Source organism: Opisthorchis viverrini (genome assembly GCF_000715545.1).
Source record: "Opisthorchis viverrini unplaced genomic scaffold opera_v5_323, whole genome shotgun sequence".
Classification (NCBI taxonomy): Eukaryota; Metazoa; Platyhelminthes; class Trematoda; order Opisthorchiida; family Opisthorchiidae; genus Opisthorchis; species Opisthorchis viverrini.
In genome coordinates, this window is record NW_008751983.1 from 142625 (window position 1) to 162858 (window position 20234).

The 20234-nt window shown below is 44.0% G+C and overlaps 2 protein-coding genes across 2 annotated transcripts in view; one reads left to right on the forward strand and one right to left on the reverse strand.

Moving 5' to 3' along the window:
• The window catches only part of T265_10023 (hypothetical protein), a gene marked incomplete at both ends in the record, with an annotated part of 36148 nt that overhangs the window by 11814 nt on the left and 4100 nt on the right, over window positions 1-20234 (reverse strand). The window contains 7 exons of the mRNA XM_009176268.1: window positions 1009-1106; window positions 5601-5686; window positions 11781-11921; window positions 14671-14746; window positions 16402-16547; window positions 18570-18716; window positions 18754-19097. Coding sequence (XP_009174532.1) covers window positions 1009-1106; window positions 5601-5686; window positions 11781-11921; window positions 14671-14746; window positions 16402-16547; window positions 18570-18716; window positions 18754-19097 — 1038 coding nt within the window. The remainder of the gene's footprint in view (window positions 1-1008; window positions 1107-5600; window positions 5687-11780; window positions 11922-14670; window positions 14747-16401; window positions 16548-18569; window positions 18717-18753; window positions 19098-20234) is intronic.
• Window positions 16773-20234, forward strand: part of T265_10022 (hypothetical protein) — a gene marked incomplete at both ends in the record, with an annotated part of 6990 nt that continues 3528 nt past the window's right edge. Inside the window, 2 exons of the mRNA XM_009176269.1 lie at window positions 16773-16874; window positions 16912-17084. Of these exons, the coding sequence (XP_009174533.1) occupies window positions 16773-16874; window positions 16912-17084 (275 nt within the window). The remainder of the gene's footprint in view (window positions 16875-16911; window positions 17085-20234) is intronic.

A 20234-nucleotide genomic window follows, 5' to 3' on the forward strand; every position in this document is an offset into this window, starting at 1 on the left:
AAAACCGCCAAAACCTTTAGCTTTTCCGGAAGGCTACCTTTGGCGGATAGTCCTTACAAAGAACAGTCACCTAGGATATTATGACGTGGTAGACGTGCTGAATGTCTAAATTCAAATAAATTTCCACAAAGAAACACGACCCTGTATTCAACTCACTATGATCTACGGCGCGTTAAGGTTGTACATTGATGAGGTAGCGTGAACTTGGAGAAAACGTCTAATGTTACGACGTGAAGAAACGCCTCATGCGTTGAGGTAAGACTACTTTGCGCAGTCAGAGACACAAGGTAATGGACGAACGTTTTCGGCAAAAATTCTTCTTGTAAAAGTAAGTACCTGCGGGTACTTAATTTCGACACTTAAAATCTGGCTTTCAGCCTTCTGGATAAGATTTTCAGGAGTCTACTATACAGCCAAGTGCATATATTCAAGATGTACTACCACTCGTCTGTGAACCACGGGATTTGTTTTTCACCGACAATCGACGGTTTAGAGTTCGTCTTTGTGATATCGAGCGGAATACGGTGTAGNCGGTGTAGAAAGTGACCACTTTCCACTCGACATTTCCCTCTCGGCATTCAGCTTCCATGGGAAGAACGGGAGTGAAAACATTGAAAAGTTGCTCACGACTCGACGGAAACCATCGATAAGTCAGAGCAGGCCTTGATCTACAAATCCCTCCTGTCAGAGCTAGGCACTCTGAGATGTCGGCTCTCTCTCTCTCTCTCTCTCTCTCTCTCTCTCTCTGATAGGTCATTCTAGAGAGTTTAACTCCTACGTTATAGGTTGAGGGTCAAAATGCTACGTATAAGTCCTGAAAATTATGCTTCTGAAAAAGACCTTGTGGCGAGTTCTGGCTGTTCAACTTCTGATATCCCAATCACCCTGGACTACGTCCAACCTCGAAACCCGTCACAAGGAAAGCTCTTTGAGTGGCATTGGGAGGATTACAAAGTGGACCAATGTATGAATGCAAAGAGTTCAACAAGAGCAAAACATTAAGCTCACCGTTAAGTGTAAGGTTAGATAACCCTTGGAACACGCCGATTCCATAACCTAGTTGTTCGTTCAATGCGCGCGCTTTCTCGGTTTCATTCCGGTAGCGTCTGGAAGCAATTCGCATGAAACGAGGATAAGAGTAGATGAGAGGATACGAAATGTAACGAAGTATGCATCGCTCTTTACGTATGTCGAGAGATTCACAAAGAGTTACGCAGGGACATCCCATCCAAAACGACCAACATAAACTCAAAAAACTCAACTTGAATATGAAAACAAAATGGATTAACTCTGGAAGGGTTTTTTTTCTATGGCCGTACCACTAGTAATATTTTAACTCATCAGAATGATGTACTTGTTGCTACCATCATAACCCTTAGGTAACTCAAATCCGGACCCCCCATGCTCATCTAGTCAAAGTTCCTTATACACTTAGGTGTATAAAAATCACGTATTTCTACTTTGCGTATAACTCACTGGCGATCCGAAGAGATTACCCGAATCGTAAATGTAAGTCACAAAGTGACGTCGACCGGTAGCTGAAACATATGCATTTAAAGGGAGGAGTGAGAGTGGAAGACAGCCAACTTTGCAAGGTGGAGCCTACATTTCATTAATGGGCACTATCTCAAATCGGGGGCGATATGGACCAAGTGGTTAGAGCGCCTGGTTCGAACCCGACCTCTGCCTCTCGACTCCCCCTGGCTAGGCTTGGGTAACCTGGCAGTGTCCCAACTCTCGTGCCTCCATCATGTGGCATGGCAGTTAGGCACCGAAACGGTGCTGCAGCTGGACGATTTTTTTATATCTCCAATCGAATTTAAAAGTAGGAGACATGTTAAACGAAATTCAAAAATGAGCCCTAAGAATGTACACAGGAACCGCGAAAATAGCAAATAACACTGGAAAATCTAAAGGGCGTAAAGAAATTCCGGGGAGATGAACCACAAATGTGAACATCATAAGAATTTGAGATAGACTCTATTGAAAAAGAAATTCGGTGCAATATCACCGAGGAAAATGTAAAGAGTGTTAATGAAACAAGCCTATCTTCAACATCATTGTGAACAGCATAAGACCAGTAGCAGTTACGAAGTTACGAAGCAGTTACGAGTCATACAGTACCACGCAGAGTGTGTTTGGGTCTTTGAGAAAGCGACAGAGTTGCATTTATTCTTCCTTGTGTATGCAGCAGCAAGGTGGTACCGGGATGATGCCATTGAATAACAGCTGGTATGGTAAGAGACTATATTTATCGACGTAAACTATGCTTCCAGGAGACCTAGGAGACTGTTAGGACAACCGAGCCTGAACAAGAGGACAACCAGGATGTTCAACCAAAGCGTCTGGTCCAAACAGCAAAACGCAAGGAAGCAGCGGACGGCATATGAATAACGGTTTAGCGTTAAACGTATACGAAAAGTCGTCACATATACTCCAAACTCATGCTGTAGGATCAGACGAGTTTTCCTTTTTCAACTTCTTGGTTCCAAACCTGAAGGTCATTCGAGTCAGTTGATCTGGTTTGCAACATTCTAGATCTTTTCCAGATGTGCACGCATTTTCAGTTTTTGCTTATTGGTATAGATTAGCTGAAACCAGTCACGGACGGTGGAGCCGAGGATATCAGATGACCGTTTGATCCTGTCAAAGTGGTAGAACGGACAGTTCATTGTTATACCAGACCATCTGCCATCCAAATACTTATAAACAAAGTTGAGACAGCTGCATATGAATGGCTTCTGGGTTGGCTGTTTATGGTAACAGTTCCCGGAGGCGAATCACCAGACATCACATACTGCAATATGAACGGAATCTACAATATTCACCAAGAATGCAGATGGGTTGTTTTTAGTCAGTTAAGAAGTGGGTTGAAGGTTCTTAACGGGGTTTGAACACCTTTCTTTGCGAGTCTTGAATTTCGTCTGTGAACTTGTCAGGTCGTTAGAATCATGCTTTAGAATGATGGGACTTGAAAGATAAAAGCAAGTCTCTCACATGCTTCCGTGCATCACGCTGGACAAGGATACTATGCCACTTCACTTCCCAAAGTGACGCTTAACTGTACTTTGTCATTCAAGTTCTTATCGCAGTGCCGGGAAAGCCGCCTGGAATAACAAAGGTCGCTCGACCCTCCTGTTTCAACGACTGTTGAAGTTAGCCGACGGGCACAGAATGTATTAGCATCAGTGTTGCCGTCAGTGGTGAATCGATCGTAAAGCGTGTTTCAGTGGGCAAGTAGAGCAGGACGTTGGGAAGGCAGTAGTTGACATGCTTAATTACGGTAGACCACATCCAACGACTCACCTTAGCAACGAAGCTAGCTAGGCTGGGTACCAGAGCTCAGTCCTGGAAGGATCAAACAATTTTGCTACTGCACTCACTAATGCATATCTCGCTTTATAACGCATCTGTTGGGCGTACGATAGAAAGTTAACACGAGCAATACATACGGGCAGTATGGTGAGTTAACGAATAACAGCCTGTTGTGAGGAGATCGACTGAAGCATGCGATAGATGCACTGTAGCATACTTCAAGCCCCGTAATTTGAAAGCAAACGTTGTCTGGATTGACAATGTCGCAGACCGCCTTGAGTGTTGGTTAATCAAAGTAGGCGACTAATACATGTTTGTATGTATACATACCAAAGGTGACCAGCTAATGTGTATTTTTGACAGTATTGCAGTTATGTGCTCCAGAAGGAATGACAAAGATGAATGATAGCTCTGGTTGCCCATATTAGGTGGAGAAGAATCGAACTACTACCTTTGAATGATCACGTCGGGGGACAATAGGCGTACACGGACGGCTTCTAGAAGTTAAGCTTGTTCGTCTTGCCTGCAGAAGCGTACGTAATAACACCAAGCCATTCTGGTAATTCGCCAGCTCGCTGTAGGTCTGATTCGCGTCAAACTGACGCAACTGCAGTAAGAATTTCGTATCACAAGCGGCAAGTCACCGAGCAGTTGCGTTCGCATGGTATTCGATGCGAACGAGAGTTCGGTGACCAAGCTTCGTTTCGCAGCTAGTCAATAAGGTAGAAAAATGCGCGTACAGAGTAATCAAATATTACAAACGTGGAATATTGTTCACAGCCTCATCCGATCGTTTGTGCGTTCTCAGTCAAAAACCATTCCAAGATTATTGCTCAATATCGGGTTCCAATAGGTCTGAATGGAAGCCAAAATCCAAACGTACCCGCAATCAGCCACTGCGCATTGACAATTGAGATTGTTTCTTTCATTTAGACAAGTAACACTGTTTAGCAAGAAAAACATCCGCGCAGCCGCAGCGGTGGGGAAAGTTCGAACTTATCGACTGGAACCCCACAGATAGTGGCCTTTACAAATGAACTACCTTCGCTGTTGATTTCCGGTAAGGCGTATGACTGGGAACATAGTAATGAATCTAGGCGCCTGAGTGGGGTCAATTTCAATTCAATTTATCAGCTATAAATCGTGTGCCATAGGCACATTGGTTCTAGCTGCTACAGTTTTGATCACCGGAAAACGGGAAAGCGAAACATACAACCAAGCCTTGGAGGCAAAGGCATGTTCTGTTTGTTTCGAAATCGGGTAGGTACCTATTGAAGGCGATAGCTTTGATGCAAGAATGCCACTGACTGCGCGATTGGGCCATTTCGGCAAACGTCACTAACCACTGGTGATTTGAGTTCCGGGGTCTCCATCCAGGGAGGCGGACGTTGCCTGATAATGCGGTAATGTCTTATGAGATCGACGGCTTATCGGCGGTCATGATGCCTGCGATCGCTAAACTAACTCCTCAGAAAGGGCCGAAAGCAGTTTGAAAACAGTCCTGACCGACCTTTTGAGAGACCTAAATTAAATGAGGGCGACTTTAGGGGCTCCTTACTGCACACACAAAAGACCAGCAAGTATGGTTAAAGCTCCCCCTCCTATACTCGGATTGACTTTTTGGTGAGGCTGGATAAAAAAAGTGTACTGCCAACACATTTAGCATACTTAACTGTACACAAGTGTTGTGGTCCACCGCCAGAAAAGTCACCAAAAACCTATCCAAAAAATTAGTAATCAATCGGCTCCGTTCCAAAGCATCAACCACAACCGTTCAAAAATTGAAAACCATCATGTCGACATCTGAATTCCACAAGACTGGACTCGAACTCGGACGGACAGAATTAAGTTTCAATTTTCATGGCACATAAAAACAAAACACAAAACCAGGCTGATAGTTGCTGCGCGGATCCGGTGTGCTTAACTTCGTGTGTCCATTAAATTTACCAGTAAATCGAAACATGAAAATGAGGCAATAGTCCTGAGTAAGCTTTGGGAAACAGCCAGCTGGTTTATAGCTGCGAAACGGGATGTTTTTCAAAACTTCTAAACAACGATGAATTCTCACTCGATTCCAAGCATTTTCCAACTGATTGAACACGTGAAAATCTTACGCGCTCAATAACACTTGGAGGAAAGTGAATTAGGTGTGTGGACATTGGAATAAGGGTAGTTGACGAAATCGCGAAACTGGTAGGGAAATCGGTTGGTCAATGCTGTGTCAATTTAAGTCACTGAACTTCTAAACAAGAGACGATGTAGCTGATTACAGCTAGCTAACTTACTCAAGTTGCAGTTCTTCTATTGAGAGAGCTTTTACACTACGAATATGCGTAAACGATTCTTCAGCAACTGATGACGCAATCGAGTGCTAAAAGAATGATAAAATTGGAGGAAATAGAGGTTGATCAAATGAGCACAAGAATAGTATATATATATATATATAGGTAACATGGATTCAAGAAAATAATTTGTATGGCGATGCATTTCAGAGGACGGAAAATCGTGCTCAAGTTTAAAAGTGATGGTCACCTAGGAAAAGCCACCATTGTATTCACATTTTATGTATAATAAACCGTCAGTTGATGCGCCCTACAAGACTGGAGTTACGGTAACTTGATGAGAGTCATGCGTGGATGATCGCACCGCAGTGTGAACGAACAAGCATACCTGTCAATGACTGACTGACAGAATACTTATTAGACAAGCGTGGAGTTGGTGGTTTGGTTTTACTCCTGGTCGTATATTTTTGTTCATGCTGTGCACATGTTTAGAGAAGTTCCGAAAAAGTGAAAACTAAACGACATGTCCAAGGGAGTGGCAGTGGTACCAGAAAACTGGCATGCCGTGAACGAAATATCATTGATTATTTAGCTGGATTTATACAGGCACCTACATTCTATGTATACGTATGATGCGCAGTGCCACGGATCGACTTAGCAACTCAGGATGAGTCGTATTGAGATACGTTGCGCGCAATTTATAAATTTGGTGAACCTACGCGATCACAGTTATTTTCACCCATCAGTTGCGCCAGTTACTGAAATAAAAATAGAAATTGAGTGAAACAAGATCGTGCGAACTAACAATCGCAAAGAAGCAACTGATGTTTTGAGTGGCGACTACCATTCGGAAGCATTCAAATCATTTCCTAGAAGTTGCATTGGGCTGGGCATAAAACGAGGCCAAAATAACTGGAGATTATAAACAATTAGTTTTTTTTAGCAATACTTCCAACCTCTAAAACCTCAGGGATCGAAAGGCACCAGCTTAGTGTGCTCACAGATATTGAGTAAGCGGGCCACATTGCTCCCCCTGGTTCGGATACCGTGGAGATGCAAGCTATTTGACATAATCTAAATAAGTTTGCAGCATGGTTTGATATGCGCTCCACACCTGCTAAGTGTGAAGTAATGCTACAAAACTGGGTGTGATCAAACCCAAACCTTGTGTTCGCGAACGACCCACACGACATAGCAGATACACTCAATAACCTCGACTGCTCCAACGTTTGATACCTACAGTAACGGTACAACGTCCGTTTACCTGTCAAGGACAGAATGTAGACAGTGATATTGCGACCCATGCTGCTTTCTGAACCAGCAACACGTCTTCTACGCGCAGAGGATGTGCAAAAACTCTAAGCGTGTGAATATCGTTGTCTCTGAACCACTGGTCGAGTGTAGCAGGCACATCCAAATAGTAATGCTAAGGTACGCCGGATGGCTCTCGGAGGAAAGAAATCTGTTGCGATAGACGAACTACTCAGGCTGGATAGGATTTCTAGTTCGAATGTCGAAGAATGGTCTACCTCGGAGGACTTTATGCTCAGTCCTGCATTCAGTGGAAACGACAGAGACGCGGACAGTCTACGATCTGGTAACGAAGTACAAAAGCGATAAACGGTGGACTTAGTCCGGTGGAAAACTACTACTACCACAACCAACGTACGAACTTACTGTTAATATTCTTCGTTAGGCTATGGTCGCATTATTGGATTTTTAGGCGCTCATTCAAATGACAAATGGTTACAGTTTCTCACAAAAGCTACCATTACGGACGTGTCACAACGGTTATTAAGTGATAGCACAAGGATTCTCTCCTTTGGAAAATTAAGCATACTAGTTGCTTCACTTCCTGAGCAAACTATTATTATGGGCACATACCACCGGGTCACATCAACTCTGACAACTGAATCCGTTCCATTCCACTTTTTACACCAAATGTTGCATTGAACTTCGAAACGAACTGTGCACGCCTATTAATCCGGTTCTTTCCGGTGACCTTGAAGATACTGACGAATTTGAAACGAAACAAAGGCGGCATACGTTGCCCAGGGAGATACAGAAGCCTTGCGTGCTTAGTCGCTCCTAGTCCGAAAGTTGGAATGCTGGCAATTCACTCAGTGAACGAACATGAATGAATAAACTGCAGGAGTAAATAGTTCCGCTCTCATGTAATGTTAATGTATCATTATGTAACACATGCTGTTCGGATCGCAAAACCAGTTCGCACCATCATTTCTTGTCATCCATGACAAGAAACCTAGGTCTCCGAATCTGGTGGCCTCTAATTCCAAACCACAGTACCCCCTACCCGGTAAGAACTACTCTTGGGGGACGCAAACGGTGGGAATGATCTCCACATAAAGAACGTAGGGTTTAGAACGAACTGCGCATTTATCTCGCTCTTAATTTTTGTTCTTGCGCCATATTGGCTCCGTAACTTATTTTACTACGGATGAAAAATTGCGACGTCATTTCCAAGAACTTGTCACACTTGCTTTTGCTCCTTGCTACGAGACTGCGAATGCCAACTACTCATGGATTACATTTTGTGGAGCTGTTAAACCAAGCCTGTTGGTAACTCATTTCTATCAGCCGCTTTAGATGAAAAACTGAGGAAGTGGCTAACCTCTTGTTAGCACAAACGCAGTCACAGCTCTCATACCCATACCAAGACTGGTTCCGATAGCATCGTTCGCCTTCATAGAGTTTAGAACTTGCGTTCCGGCGGCCTAACTGATGAGCTGCTAAAGGGAAGAAACCGGTAGTGAACCATCCGAGACTTTCCACCAATCTTATGAATAATGTAGAACACTTCGGTTTCTTTAACATCCTTCAGGCTGAAACATGAGACAGCTCTTATGCAGCACATTCGGTTGAAGAATACATTCAATTATGGATTATCCTGATACCACTTGCATTTGTAAACGGGTATACATCTCCACGATAACGGGTTTTCCCTACTTTGAGCTTCCGACCGCGAAAACACATCCCAACCCGAACACATGATTGCAGTTTGTAATCCTGGTTGCTTACACCTCCACAGAAACGGACAGTTTCCAAACAGATCCCGCCGGCCGTCATACCAAGTTCCATTTCATCATTTTCAACCGACGTGTCTGGCCTCAAAGGTGGCGCCATCCCAACGCACAAAGTCTTTCTGACCTCAAGCCCATCTTATTATGTTGGTAACTTCACCATTTTCCTTAGTTTTCCGACCCACTGCCTCATCAGCTTGTCCCATTCGTTTGCCCTCAAAAACTCACCCCGTTTTCTCGTTCTATATTCTGATGGCTAGGACAGTATGCGTCCATTTTAGTTGTTCTCGCTTGGAACGCTGCCTTTCCAAAGATCCCCTAGTTTTACTGACAAAAATCACGTGGTCATTCTAATAACACACAATTTAGCCCCCATTATTTTACATACAATCATACAGTTTCGCTCAACGACCATACGGGAAATGGGAGTAGGTAGCTACGCATTAAAGGCAGCATCTGACCGTTGGCCGTTGCCATATAGATTACCGGTGCCCACACACCCTCCTTGAAAAGATTGGATACTATGTATTAGGAATCGCTGTCTCTGCGATTCTGAGAAGATGGGTACTTCCAGGTTTAGATCCGCTTCCGATGATTAAGTGAGGTTTAAAGCCCATCCAACTGAAGCAATTGTGCAAGGTAATGAAACAGCCCTTCAAAGTGACTGATCCATATTCCGAGAGGTCGTTTCTTAGCCTTCCAGTTCGCTGATTGTTTAGTTGGTAATCGTCTTCCTCTGGACCCTCAACTGAGTTAGGTGACATGGGACACCACTACTCCCAACTGCACACTTCCTCTTCCACAAAACTAACTGGGTACCTGAGTATGATAAACTGTACTAACTGGCATTTCCTCTACATGCTATGAAATTTCATGAATTTTCCCACTCCCAAACAGGACTATCGTTTTGGCCTCAACAACTGCCGAACAATCGTCACTATCCCACCTCGTCAGAGGTCCGTGAAGCGAATTAGTTCGAGCAAATCTTTCCCGACGAAAATGGGACACACTTTGGGCGACAAGTCGGCCTCAGCAACTCACTTCGCCGTTAAATCCTGTTTTCGGGATTCACTGTCATTTCGCACCGTTCTTAGTCCACATTCCTACGTCTAACACATCCTGGCAATACACCCTAGTTATCAAGAAGACCCGCATTTTCCACAACGAATCTCACGGAGTAAGAATCGAGCAGGAAATCGTGAATAAACTCGCGTAATGCGGAGTCTTCGTGAAGATCAAAGAAATTATTATGCTTACCTGCTTTCTCAGGTATCCTTGGGCTGTCGTGCACGCTACCAACCAAGCGAAGTAAAATTAAACTTGTTTGGCTTTGACGAGGGCCTCATTTGATGGCCAAGTTGTTCGCTAAACTGTGTCATTCTGTTGCAAGCCTCACTAGTCGAGGTGACAACTGGGCAATCAATCATGAGTGAAGGTTATTCCTCACAAAAGCACGTAAATAAACTCGCGTACAGCATTACGCAACGACAGCTCCACTCCGTTCCACGACAACGCACTGAAGATACTATCTAAATTAGGACGAAACGTTTGCAATAAAACTGCCAAGCTCAGCGAACATCTCGACCTGAGCTACCAACATTCTCCTCTACTCAATGGAGTCTCCTGTTAACACCAACTTAATCTGCTAATGAGTGCATTCCATCACTTACGTACAATACGGTATTCCAGTGAGAAATTATGCTGATGGAAACACGGGGACTATATTTGCCTGATAAGAGATAAAGCCGGCAGTGGGCTGTCGAAGGGTTTGAGTCGCATTTACATGTAGTGTCAATGAATGTTAACCACATCGACTAACGTTTGTTATCCATTAGGCAGAAATGAACCAACGAGACCTTGCTGCCTAGACACATAACAACTGCGCCTACCTGATGAGCCCGAAGAAGGGAGAAACCGGTCGTGGGCTGTCGAAGAGTTTTCAGCAACCGTGTGAGTAGTTTCCTTTATGAAAATATACTGCGATATCTCGAATATCGTGCCAACTGAAACATGGGGCGGCCTGTGTACGGCACATTCAGTTGTAAAATATCCTAAACGAGAGATTCATTTGTCTTTCGTGAAACCCAAATTGATTTGCAAAGGAGTGTATTTCTCGAAAACGTTCTGTTTTCCTGCTTCGTAAAATTAGCTCAATAGACTCCAATTACTTTCTCGCTTGAAATGCACAACAGAATTTGTGGTTGTTTCAAAGTGATTCTACGATAAAGTCAGAAAAAATAGCGACATATTGAGCTGAATATCCAACCATTACGAGTACCGAGATTCCCCACTCAAGAGACTTATTAGATTTCCTATAAATCAATAGGAAAGGGCTCGCTTCATTCCGAGGGTATCTGTTTACTAATGCAAAACTATAGGCTCGCTATTAGAGTGCACAGCACTGTTCACTGCTCCTTACATGCTTCACCGGATGCACAAATAAGCTCGCCCATGATCGTTCAGCTATCCGATTGGCTCTCTAGCAGAGTCGCTCATTGTTCCGAACTGCAACGGAACCAAACTCGAGCCAAGTGCTCCTCCTATTCTGCGCTAACCAGAACAGAAACAAAGAGGTCCGGATGAAGGGTTTGCACGCCGATGTTTCTCTACCAGTGAACTAATTGAAGAACCAGAAAATTCAACTCGGGATTTTTATAGGAAATTTGGTGGTTCATAACGTGCACGTCAGTTGTTGCGAGAATTCAGTCTTTACAACTCGTGGGACTGACTAATTTTCAAAACCAATAACTGAGCGGGTAAGCACGGTATTATTGACCACACAAGAATGCCATTTTACTTCCAAATTTAAATACTCGCCCTTATACAATTCCGTGAAGAGCGATAAGCATGCAAATGGCAGGAATCTTACAATTACAGATGAATGCGGATAACAGCCCCTTAGCTCAGAGCACTTTGTTTGACGAACAGGGCTATTGGAAGCTAACCTAAACTTCTCACATCAGAGTAACTACATCAGAAGTTACCACAACAAAGAGTAATAAAACCAACAATCGAACAGCGCAAGAAACGAGAAATATATTGTTTTTATCCTACGCCATCATACGGCTCTTGGCTGTTTGATGTGGTTGCGAAAACGTTAACACATACCATAAGGTATTTCCAATCCCCATAAAAAACTTACTTGGGACTGAGCCTTTTGGCTGAGACGGCGCAGTTCGGCACCCATAAGACTTCCGATGAGGAACACACAAGGTAGGGAACTGAGCAGCGTGCCAGTAAGCACTGGTGATATGCTCAACAAAGAGATAAAACATCCCAAAATCTGAAAAGCGACGAAAAGTATTGGAAAGTTGACAATGTACGGAGGATGGAGCAATACAGGTAGTCATGGAAGAGGAAGGTTAGGATAACAAGTTGAAAAATATGACACCTGACTGAACACCGAAAGCCATTCCATATTGCTTTCTAAGGGACGAGTTCATATAAGAAGGAAATCTTGAATACGGACCCAATCACACACACTGCAAGCGATCTGAAGACCACCCGTTTTCAGGGACAGGTCACCGGTGGCTCCAGAGTATGGAATCAGCCGTAACATATTCATAGTGAAACTATCCCTATGCGGCACAACAAAGCTTGTGATATTAAGATGGTTGAATATAGGTGTATACGTATACAAGTCCAAAGGTCTTGTTTGGGATTCCAAACCATTGTCGGTGAAAGGTTCGCGGATGACGGGCCATGGTATGGCAACGCGAAATAAAGGCCTTCTTGGGTTGCACTGCTCTGCTTATTCTTATGCGTGATTGGAAAGCCTACAGGAAATGACACGCAATCGATTCCAGTGGCAAGCTTGCTGTCACATCCTAGCCGAACTGCCTAAGGCTTCGTTGTCGCTGTGTGTTGGAATTGTTAGGTGAGATTCCCATTGATTATAACTTGCTCTAAAACGGTGACCAGACATTTATATCGACAGTTTCGGAAGGCGTAGGTATGTTACCATCAGCCATTTTCCAGGGGTATTCTCAATAATTCCCCATTCCAAGCCACAGGGCGCGGAAACTGGGCGGTTTGTTAACATCCACTTTCGCTGAATTGTTTGTTGAAGAAATGGTCCCCTCAGCTGTTCAGTCTTTACGCTGTCGTGCAAAGCCTACCTGGCTCACAGCGGTGTGCTGAATAGAGGTTTCCAAAGTTTGTTGTTCACGGAAACCGACCGTTTGTTTGAAAGATCCAGGCTGTTACAGTACGACATGGCGGTTATGGTATCCCTAGGGTATCCGGACATCTAAATGCTGCTGTACTGATGCACATTGGAGGGCACTTTCGCCCGACAATCAGGTGGAGCTTAACCTAGGTTCGTAACCGCTAAAATGTGTGATCTGTGCATATCCACAGTCCGTAGTCTTATAAACTCTACGAACTTTAGTTGATGAAACAACCGAAATATAATCTATTTGGGAGACTGTCACTCTCGTCTCAGTAAGACGTCGTTAGGTGTTTCCTGGTCCCAGTTACGAGCATTGATGACAAAGAACTGATTGGAGGTGAAGTTTGTCACCATCGCAACGCTGGATTAAATCAAACAGGACGAATGGATGGTGCATCCCGTTTACCAAATCAAACGCTCTAGTTACTCGCCAAGTTCAAGATGTCTCGTCTCAAGGTCATTTTGTAATTGTTCATAGAACTCACAGTCAAGTTCACGGATAATCATCTGAAAACAGTTATTTGGATATGTGAGTTGTTAGCACTTCTGGTTAAAGCAATTGCAACACCGTGGTGACCTGAATTACCCATTGGTTCGTTGCAATAGAGCCTGTAAGAAGCACCTAATCGAGAAACTTAGATTCGTCGGTCAACTGAAAACATTCCATTAGGGTGCAAAGGATGGCACCATTCAGTGCCCAAAAACACCGACTCCCAATCAAACAGAAGCATTAAAACAACAGCATTCTTAAAAAAATTGTTTTATCAGAAGGCCTTCTCCTGAGATGTACGTAACATTCCACATAAAGCATAACTCAGTGCGCGGTCATTCCGACAAGAGGCCGATCCCCGTAAGGGCGGGTGGTGGTATGTCTTGCGGAACTAGCGCACACGTAAAAGCTGTTGCTGCGTAGACAGGTAACGACCGATAAATGAAAATAATTAACTAATGGCTGGTGACACGTGACTTAGCAAAAGTGTGGATCATGAAGGGAGCATCCAAAGCGCTGAAGCGTTGAACATAACTTGAGGAACGCCAAAAAGCAGTAAATTCTATTCCATAATTCTGGATTGCAACCACACATTGATTTCTGTAACCCGAACTATCTGTACGTCCTCAATCGCCCCTTTTTGTCAACTAATCACAAACTCACTAACTAGTTTTCATTTTAGCAGTTGACAGTGTGGTCGTAAATGATGAACATTTGTCCCGGATCGGGACGAGCCCAGAGAATGATACGAGCCAAACTGAATTTCGTACCTACCTCGCTACTACCTTAAAATAAGGTCATATCAACGCTACAAGTAACTACAGGCAACCGAGTTAAGAACTACACAGTAACTTATGCTTCCTTTATACTTCCGATTCCTGAACATACCCGTCACTCTGCGGACGCTGATGGTTCAGCTTTTCAGCTCACAAACCGTGCACCGAAATGCAGCGATTCCAACTGCTACAACTTTGCTCTCCAAGGACAAGGAGAATAAGGGAATGAGAGCCACACTTTGGAGGCGATGGCCCTGTGTGGGTTTTGACGACAAACGTATCGTTGTTCAGTATGATAGGAAGTGAAAGCTACGCAGTCAAAGTGATAGATTTGATGCAAAACCACCATTGGCTTCGTGACACAGCTACCTCTGTCAGGGTCATTAACCATTGGTTTGTTTCGTCCTGCGAACCCCAGCCCGAGAGACGACAGTTACCAACGTGACTGGGTTGACTAGTGGGAGCATTCATGCTTCTCTGCCAAGCCATGGACTAACCGTCTCTCGGTTGTAACTTGGTGTAAACAAAGGGAGACACTTAACTACGCGAGGCAAAATGGCAGGGTAAAGGTAAATAATAAAAACACTGTTCCCACCTGTGTTGTACTACGTAACCCAATCGAGATACATTGCTTGAATGCGCTTTTAAAAGTCTGGACGTCTGCGGTTAGGCTGAAGATCAGAAACAGAACAAGAAAGATGGCGTGAACATGAAGAGTGCTAGGCTGACAGTTCAACAAATAATTCATACCACAAGAGAACAGAAACCTGAAACCACCAACAGAGAACGGTAAAACAACCTTTAAGCCGTGGCACCTCTTCGTTGTATGACTGTCATGGAACATGAAGGAAGCATGAGGGCTGAAATACTGTTAGGTGACCCGAACAGAGGACCAGGGTTGGGATCAGACGAAGGATAGCCTCACGCTTTTCGCCCAGCGATCACGAGCACAGAATGATAAGATGTTCAGTATCGTTAACCTCGTGAAGCACTCGCATGTACCACTCTTTTTCAGAAGCAGGACGGAGCTGTGACAAGGTGATCAGACCAGACAAGTGCGTAATCATCAATATGATTTTAAATGTAAACATTCGTAGGTTGGGAGTAATACCTGTGGTTGCTATACTTATATTAACGCACACATAGCACGGTAATCCTGACTTGGTGATTGTTTGCCTAGATGGCAGTGACGGAAACTGCTGCAGGTTTATTCCGATTGCGCAGTCTTCTGATACCATATGGACTCCATGTTTTTACCGAATGCTAACTGTCAATTGAACATAGTGGCTGAGCGACTGGAAAATACGGTACGTGTAATCACACCATAAATAACAGAATTTGAGCGGATCTGTTCGTATCGAAAACCAAACATTTGTGACAATTATCCTGGAGGATAAAGCGACAGGATGGTTCGTAAGGCCTTAGGTTCAAATAATTCAGTAAAGCCAATACGAGACGAGCAAATCCAATTTCTAAATTGGTGTCCATCCAAGGACGAAGTGAAACCATTCTACGCTGCATAAGCATTGACTTATTTGAGTACGTTCCTCCTATTAATTACAGAACTGATTGCTCAGCTGTAGCACCCTTTCGGTGCTTAACTGCCATGCCACCAGAAGGAAGCATGAGGGCTGGGATACTGCCAGGTTGCCCAAGCCTAGACAGATGAAGTCGAGAGGCAGAGGTATCAGCTCCAGAACTGATACCAACAGCTGGGTCAGATGCTCGTAGGCCATATAGATTGCATTACCAACACTGTGAAACACGACCTACCTCTTCAGTTTGCTCTACTAAACCAGACTGGAACTAACGCATACGGATTTGCCAGTAGATATAGCCACATTGTTTTCAGTGCGCTTTTAGATGGTTTTTGTGGAATATAACTTTCAACAGCTTAAAATAAGGCGGGAGCTCCATCATTGCGATCCTGCAGATCCTGTCGAGATGGTTCACAATCAAGCAGTAACAGTCCGACTCATACTCAACTGGCTTTACGGAATGTATATGCATCAATGGAGAGCTTTTCGGATGGTTGAAAACAATTATGATATTGTTCGTCAACAGGAATGGTATTCTTATCCGATCAAACCATAAGCTGCAGTGTGTTATGGAGTGATTTACCCGGCCTCTGCGGTCTGCTCCGGGTTCGCCGATTAGCTGCTAACTTATCTCTGTTCCATCATAAAAACGACGGCTTAGAAGTGATCGGATTACAATTGCAGACTAAGGCAAAAACCTTCCGCGATTGGCCCCAAAAATCCGGAGAAATATTTAGGGACTGAGTGTTTTTCATCGTCCGGTTGGAAAACGCAATAAATACGATTACCTGTCTATGAGCTTCCCGGAATTGTGGGTATCAAAGTACGCGACCTCATTATGTATGATGGTTTTGAGCAAATCATTTCGTAACTTGAACGCGATCCGTTCTCCGATTGAAGCTAGCAAACTGATGTATGAAAACGTGGCCACTGACTAGGGAGAAAAAATGCATCAGAAAGAAAATGGGAAATGTACGATTATCGAGTGTGTGTACAGTTCTGTAGTACGATTAATAGCTATCCATTTGGAAAAACTGTCAACTGGTTATAGCATCAGTTCCCAAAAACACTCAGGCAGAGGCTAACACCACAAGAATTTTATATTCAGAAATCCCGGTGAAGACGATTTCTGGTCGGAATTTCAAACGATATGTTAAAAATGATCGGCCTAGTACCCTACCAGCGTCTCGCCTGTAAGAGACATGGTGACCCAAGATGGATTAGTGGTTCGAGCGCGAAGTTACTCACCGAAAAGTCCGGGGTTCGAATCGACTCTGTCTAGGCCCAAGATGGATTAGTGGTTCGAGCGCGAAGTTACTCACCGAAAAGTCCGGGGTTCGAATCGACTTCTGTCTAGGCTTGAGCAACCTGGCAGTATCCCAGCCCTCGTGCTTCCTTCGGGTGGCACGGCAGCTAAGCACTGGAAGAAGGCTACAGCTGAACAGTTTTCAGTGACCCAACTTATTCTTATGTGATTCCACGCGTCAATATAGACCGCTTCGCACGGAATTGCCGACCGCGAATGCCAAGCTACTAGAGGGGACCCAAAATGGAGTCCATTAGGAGGCCAGCTTTCTGTTGCTATAGACCCATTGTATTTAGAGCTCTCGTAACATCATGTCAAAAATGATCGAGGTTAAACGTTTTTGGTCATACTAAGGAACTACGTTTATCCTATTAGATTCAGTCCCCGTCTAAGTACAGCTATATTTGAAGAGCGCTTGGCTAAGATTTTTCAGAAGCGTCACGTCCAACAGCGGATTTCAACGGACTTCTGCAAAGAATCCAATGGTGAACGAAAATACTTCGGTAAAAGCAAAATAAAGCCTGGGGTACGAGGCAAAACCTTTGTTCATTGTCATGTCATATCGAGGCAGCCAATACTCGTCAAAGTCATCCCTTTGAACTGTCCCGTAATGAGTTAGGTAAATTTTTCGAACAAGGTCGTTGCTCTTGTTGAGATTAAACAGTACTGCCTCAGTGTCCATCCGGTACTCACCTGTCATGCAACCCATAAAGTTCAGTTACTTACAGATTCCCCAAGCTGAAATAAGGTTAAGCGTTAAGTCAGACAGATAACAAGACCGATCAGCCATGAGCTTGTGAAAAATCTGCGAACTCTACTCATTTTCAAACTGATGTAGTCGTAATGAGATATTTAACTGGACCTCAGTTGAATCTCTTGTAAACGATATTCCTCAGCTGAATGTGCTGCATAAACACCGCCTCAATTTTCAGTTGAAATCATACTCATTCATTCTTGAGGGAACACTATTCACAAGAATCCTGCAAGCCGTTCACTGGCCTGGATCGGTTTTGCCCGTATTGGGTTCAACCTAAGGGCACATACACTGTTTCTGTTAACCTTTTTATTGGTCAACCCAGATTGTACGAAGTTCGCGGACTACAGTCGTTTGCCCACCGATTTGATTTCCCCATCGAAATTGAATTGATATATGAGTGTAGTTTGAAGTATTCAAGCTGTTTTCGATCCATTTTCATAAGTGAAATGGCGTCCAAATAGATTTGGTACAATGGAAGTTGCGTATGTACCTTTAATACTTCAGTTTCCACCAAAAGACACCAGTCAATATGGGTAGTACAAAGGATTACCCATGGCGACGCCATGAACTTTCTTATGACTGGTGCTTTGAAGACATTTCATTTTCCTGGTGCACAATAAAATGAGGTTCTTCATAAAGGGAATGAGTAGACCAACTATAATGGAGTGTCTTTGGGTACTCACATAAAGCGTTTGGTTTCTGTATGCGTGGCATGGATAAAAAACAGCCATACATCGGATGAATAGATGTGCTCAAGGTAGGGTAAAAGTTCGTGAGTACTTTCCAAACAATGTCTCGCAACAGAGACATTTTGATAACAGGTGTTAAAACGAAATGTTCGTCTAGTATAGAACGAATGGAACAAGACAAGCGAAAAAGCAGCAAAACCTCACCTGGACTACATACGCTAAGAACAGTTTCAGAGTAGGCAAAACACCCGAGGGAATCCCATCTCGATTAGACCACAAGGCAATCGCCTCAACAAATTCCCCAAGATATATCGGTATTAGAATATTCATTGCCGCCGCGGACAGAGCGCCCTAAAAGTGGTATGTTACCGAACAAAACTGAAAGTACCAAGACAGCACACGCTAGTGAGAAAAACTCGGGCCATATTAGGACAAACAAATCGCCCCTTGACCATGTGTAGGGGTCGCGTGAGGATTTGACGAGGCTGACTTCATCGCTGCTCGATTGGAAGGTATCACAAGATACAGGTAGAATAATGCGATGGAGTGGGTAACACTTGAGTAAGGCAAGACCAGACCAAATCCCAAAGTTAAGGTGCTTGATTCTTTTCACAACGCCAGAAAACTGACCAACATGCAAAGATCCACGAAATAAGACGGAACTTTTCTGCAGGGCGACACGAACACCAGTGGGAATCCGAGCCATACATACCGAAATCATCCCAGTGGCTCCTCAGAAACTTCAAAAAAGCTGAAGAACGAACAGCATTAATGTGGTGAAAAACGGTGGCAGATACCCATCTCAAAAGTAGCATGGAAAGCCAGGGCATTGATGCACAAAGGTGCCCGAACGCACTGTTGCATAGAAGCGGTTTCTAAAAACTCATTATCATCATCATCATCGACAGTATGACATCAGTGTTAAACACCGATGCTTCACTGCCGGACAAATTTGCTAGCCATTAGCATGGACACAATATGTCTTCGAAGTAAAACTAAAATAAACTAGCTAACTCAGTGAAGATTTTCAAGAATGTTCCCGATGTTTCAAAGTGTCATACAATATGGTGGTTCCGATCAAATAAAACGCCCTAGTAGGACGCGCAATTAGCGTTTGTCTAACAGGACCACAGATTGACCGTTACAAACTTTGCAAAGACTCTAACACGTTTCTTGATGTAGGCATGACCTTTGGGAGGTGGTGGAATTTTGCCGACTACCGTAAGCTCACATACAAGAGAAGCAAAGAACTAATGCTTGGTGCGATACCACTTATACAGTTGATGGAAGTTCTTTGTATGGACACTGAAGCACAAGGCGGTCCTTGTGCAGCAAACTCGGTGGAAGAAAAATGTAATGAAATTAAAATGAACTTCGTTGGAGTCTGACTTTAACCCTACCTTGATCTGCAAATGAGTGTCGTATAAGATATGTCGTATAAGAATGTCGTATAAGATGGCATATGGGACCCTCTTTGAGAAACACCGAACGTCTGCATCCGTTTCGTGAGTTTTCCTGACGTTGGCAACACGAGACCTCCAAATAAGGTGAACACTAACGTCATCAACATCACTGATAGTAACGTCAGATGAGAACGCTGGTGATTCACAAGCAACGGTCACATCGTCACCGTGAAACTGAAGTAACGAGTTCTCTTCAGTCTTGAGGCGCGGTGCTGAAGATTCTACCTGGTGTAAGTTGGTGCATAACGACAGCCGTCTTGTGGCGGATGTACAGATGTACGAAGCGACTGGACCTTATCGTGGTATGGCGGTTTGTGTACCTCGGCGACCCATTGAGCTATACTGGGGGGTGTCCGCGCGACACTCACAGAGTCTCTCATACCAGGTTGGTCAATGGTTAGAGGTC